At 32.9% G+C, this 4,215-nt stretch overlaps 1 protein-coding gene across 1 annotated transcript in view; it reads left to right on the forward strand.

The window, feature by feature from the left end:
• The first annotated feature begins 312 nt into the window (after positions 1–312).
• ZMYM2 (zinc finger, MYM-type 2) overlaps positions 313–4,215 on the forward strand; it is an 80,856-nt gene continuing 76,953 nt past the window's right edge. Inside the window, exon 1 of the mRNA XM_006894123.1 lies at positions 313–372. Coding sequence (XP_006894185.1) covers positions 313–372 — 60 coding nt within the window. The remainder of the gene's footprint in view (positions 373–4,215) is intronic.

The following is a 4,215-nucleotide window of genomic DNA, read 5'->3' on the forward strand; positions in this document are numbered from 1 at the left end:
TTCTTTTAATTTAATTTTTATTTTAGTGAAAGTTTACAGAGACTTTGGCTTTCCATTCATACATTGTTGCACATTACCACACTGCTTTTATAACTTAAAAAAGCCCTCTTATTTTAAAAACCTTAAATTGTAAGATTTTTCTCCTTGCTAAAAGTTTCCCATAATCTTAATCCTTAAAGATGCCAAATACTTGACTTTTTAGTCCCTGAGAAGTCTGATTGGTTGAATGCTCAGTGACTCAGAACGTTGGTGGTTCAAGTCTACTCAAAGACCCCAGAGAAGAAAGGGCTGGAGATCCGTTTCTGAAAGACCATGCCCACTGCAACCCCTTGGGAGTGCAATTCAGCCCTGAAACATGTTCAGTTGCCCCAAGTGAGAATCTCAGCATCCACTCGATGGCCACTGTTTCCTGTCTTTACTTTTTAATTTTTCACTTTGGGGATATACTGTGATTTACTTAGGCAGTCCCAGTGTGATGTATTTTGTTTGTTTTACATGTTTCATGTCTAGAAAGGGAAATTTCTGTGATCAATGTCTTTGGGTCTTTTAGTGAATATACTGATTGGTGGGATTAAGGAAATAGTCATGATTATCAGAAAGGTATGAGTTCAATTCAGTCTCTACTCCAAGTTATTAGCATCACTAGTACCCTAGTGGCCTAGTGGTAAGAAGCTGCCCTGCAATCTCAAAGAAATGTGTTTTGAATCCACCAGCTGCTTTGCAGGAGAAAGACGGGCAATCTCCTCCCAGATGATTAAACCGCCCCTGAAAACCTGCTGTAAGGTCAGCTGTGGGTTGGTCCTCACTCAGCGGGACTCAACAACACAAGCGCCCTGGTGACATAGTACATTATGTGTTAGGCTGCTATCAAGAAGTCCTGCGTTCAAATCCACCAGCTGCTTTGCAGAAGAAAGATGGGTAATCTTTTGTAAAGATTCACAGAAACTCAGTGGGCGATCCCCATTAATTAGACTTCTCTGGATGGCAGCAGATAAGTGGATGAGAGTCTTTGTCACTTCGTCTTGGCTTGGGAGCATGACTTTCTGTCCACTGATCTCTCTATGGTGCTGTTGCTGCTGTTGTTGCGCTTCTAGTTCTAATTTTCTAAGAGTGTATTCCAAGTAGTAGCATGACTGATTCATAAGGAGTTCCTATGTCTAACTTTTTGAGGTAGACAAGGTTTCGTTTAACTTGTTTCATACAATAATTCATATGCAGTATTCATTTGCAGTGTTTTTTACAGAATTAATTACTATTGAACTCTGTCTATTATAACTGTCTTTTTGAGTCCCTATTAAATCTTTTCTATTCCTTCACCCCACCATCTGCCCACTAAACTCTGCTGTCTTAGTGATTTTCACCCTTCCCAATTTTCGAGCCTCTTCCTTCTTTCCCCTTCTCTTTTTCCAATATTTATACTGCCTTACTCAGTTGTTATTCTATTTTTACAATAATAGTTTTATGCAGTATTTGTCTTTATAAGATTGAGTCAGTCAGAGTCAGGGGTTGGTTCAGAGTTTGGTACTTTTGTTCTTGATATTTTGTGTTACAGGGTCTTTCCTACTCCAACAAGAGTTAGAATATTGGGAATACAAGCTATTTCCAGCCCTTTTTGTGCCTTAAAAAGTGTTCAGCCTATTTCTTTCCCAGTGTTTTGTGGTGGTGTTTTTTCCTCCTCCCTCTGGCCTCATGTGATTTTCTCTTACACTTCTCAACAAAATGCTTAGGAGATCCTGGATGGCAGAAACAGTTAAATGTAAGACTATAAACCAAAAATAATGTTGAGCATAAATAATATGCTGAGTTCCACCTTACCATTTCATTTCTTTTAAGTCACTGAGTGAAGTCTCCATTCAGAAAGAAAGAGAATATTATATTTCAGGTTAATGAATTAATAGATTGTATTTTTTCCCCTGTGTTGTATCATGGGCCTACGTTAAAGTCTTCTGCTTTAAATGATATAGGAATATGACTAGTAAATAAATTTGGTGTAGATTATTTGCTCATGCCCTGTTTTTTTAGATTATCTACTACAAGTTTATTAAATCAATCTTTTTATGTCTATCTGGTCTGTTGGCTTGGTAGAAAGGTACTAAGTGAAATATATAGGTCATATGTAAATGGGTAAGTTATAGTGAAGTTTTAAAATCAAATAATGGTTTGATGTTTATATTTGTATAGATACAATTGGTTAAAATTTAAATGTTAACTTTCTTTTTCAAGGAATAAATACAAAATAGGAAAATTTTTCTCTCAGTCCTTTTTATACATACCTTTCCCTTAATATCTTTTTTTAGTTGTACCTCATTTTTTTCACAGAAATTCTATGTTATTTTTCCATCCCTAAAAGGAAAATAGGATTCTTAGTTCCACTCTACTGTTTCATTTCTTTAAATCATTTAATGAATATTTATTGGATATTTGAAAATTATAAAATTTCAACATTGTTTATTTCTGTCTGAGGCAGAGCCAGGTTGTTAAGAAGATTTATTTTGTACTTTGAATAGACCTCTGCTCTTTTTGAAAGAGGTGGTAGAGGTAAAAGTGGCAATATTGAAATATTCGCAATATCAATTATTCACTATTTTTGACAGTATTTTCTCATTTTCTTCATATAAAAATATTTGTCCATTTCTCAAATTAGCACCTTGGTTGAAAACAGTTCAATTAGTGTACATTTTGTTGACACATATTAAAACTGTTATCTAAATATTCTGCTAATCAGATTTGTTGGATGACAAATGTTAGTGAGGGAATAACTCAGTCATGTTGAAAATGTGTTCCCAAATGTTACGAACTCATTTAAGAAAAAATAGCCTATTATTAGTTACACTTCATTTCTGTGAGTTAAAGAATTCTCCAAAACTATACCTAGAAGTCTGGTAAATACATCTAAGGAGAGTTGTTTCATTTTCGCTCTATGTAATTGTGTAACATAGTGACTCGTATCTTGGATATTGTTTAGTTTTTGAGCTGTAGTGTCTGGCTTTTAATACTGAATTTTATTTCTTTGCTTCATTGTTTTGTTTTCTTTTGGCCTTTCCCAATCTAAAATTTTAAGTTGTGAAATAGGCCTCATGAAAACATGTCATACCAATAGAGGAGACATTCTGTTGTTAGAACTTTGGTAGAATATTGATGAATCACAGTGAGTTTGTTGCCCATTTTGTCTTTTATTAACATTAGCTTTTTTTCTTTACTAAAATATATAACAAATACTCTTTTAATATTCAACTGTGTTGTGCAACCATCAATTTATTCCCAAAAGTTTTTCAGCATTCCAGACAGGTTATCCGTAATTTGAAAAGTAAAATATAGAACTTTCAGGTGATATTTGAGCAAATGATGATATAGGCAGCATTGACTATTTTTTCAGTTATTATAAAAATCAATATACACAAGTACATACAAATCATACATACATACACCTGTCCTATTTGTGTGGAAATTTGATCACATAGCCTGTAGGAAGTTACTATTTTACTCCTTTTACAAATAGTGATGTTACTTGATTTTGATTAATGTTTTTACCATCAATTTATTATTTTAAATTTCTGAGATCTTATGGCAGTTCAGAAATGTAGATTATCTATTTTATGTGTTATTTCTAACTTGTTTGCTATTTATTCAGACATTTGTTATTCACCCACTGTTTAAAAATTTTGAGACCTTCTTATATCCTCATGTTGTGGTTGATGCTCTAGGTCATAGAGATGAGTATAATAATACTGATACCATATAAAAAATATAGATACCACTATTTGAAAAACAAGATATGCTGTAATGGAATTTTGTAACTGCTGAAATTCAAGTAACACACTAAAGACTTTCTTTTCTTTAAATTTTTTTAATTTTTTTTTTCTTTTCTATAAATTTAATTGCTAGTTGTGACCATGAAGTTAAATATTTAATACAGACACCATTTTTCTTGAACTGCATCTTTGTGACTGTTTTTCAGTGATACTGCTCTTTTTGAGTTTTCAGTGTACCTCTGTTTTACTTAACTGTTATATCATTTACTTCATATATTTGTATAACAAATTTGTTAACAAATAGTCAACCTTGGCAAGATTAATTTTTGATACTGTATATTGATTATTAACCTTAACAGCCATGAATAATTTTTAGTGAGCAGTTTATTTGTTGTAAGTATTTGGAAAATCAGTTTTAAGCAAGTTCCCTAGGTTTTGGGGACATAACAATATAATGAAGTAA

The sequence above is a fragment of the Elephantulus edwardii genome, unplaced genomic scaffold (assembly GCF_000299155.1).
Source record: "Elephantulus edwardii isolate Elephantulus edwardi_28Jun2011 unplaced genomic scaffold, EleEdw1.0 scaffold00135, whole genome shotgun sequence".
In the NCBI taxonomy this organism is placed as follows: Eukaryota; Metazoa; Chordata; class Mammalia; order Macroscelidea; family Macroscelididae; genus Elephantulus; species Elephantulus edwardii.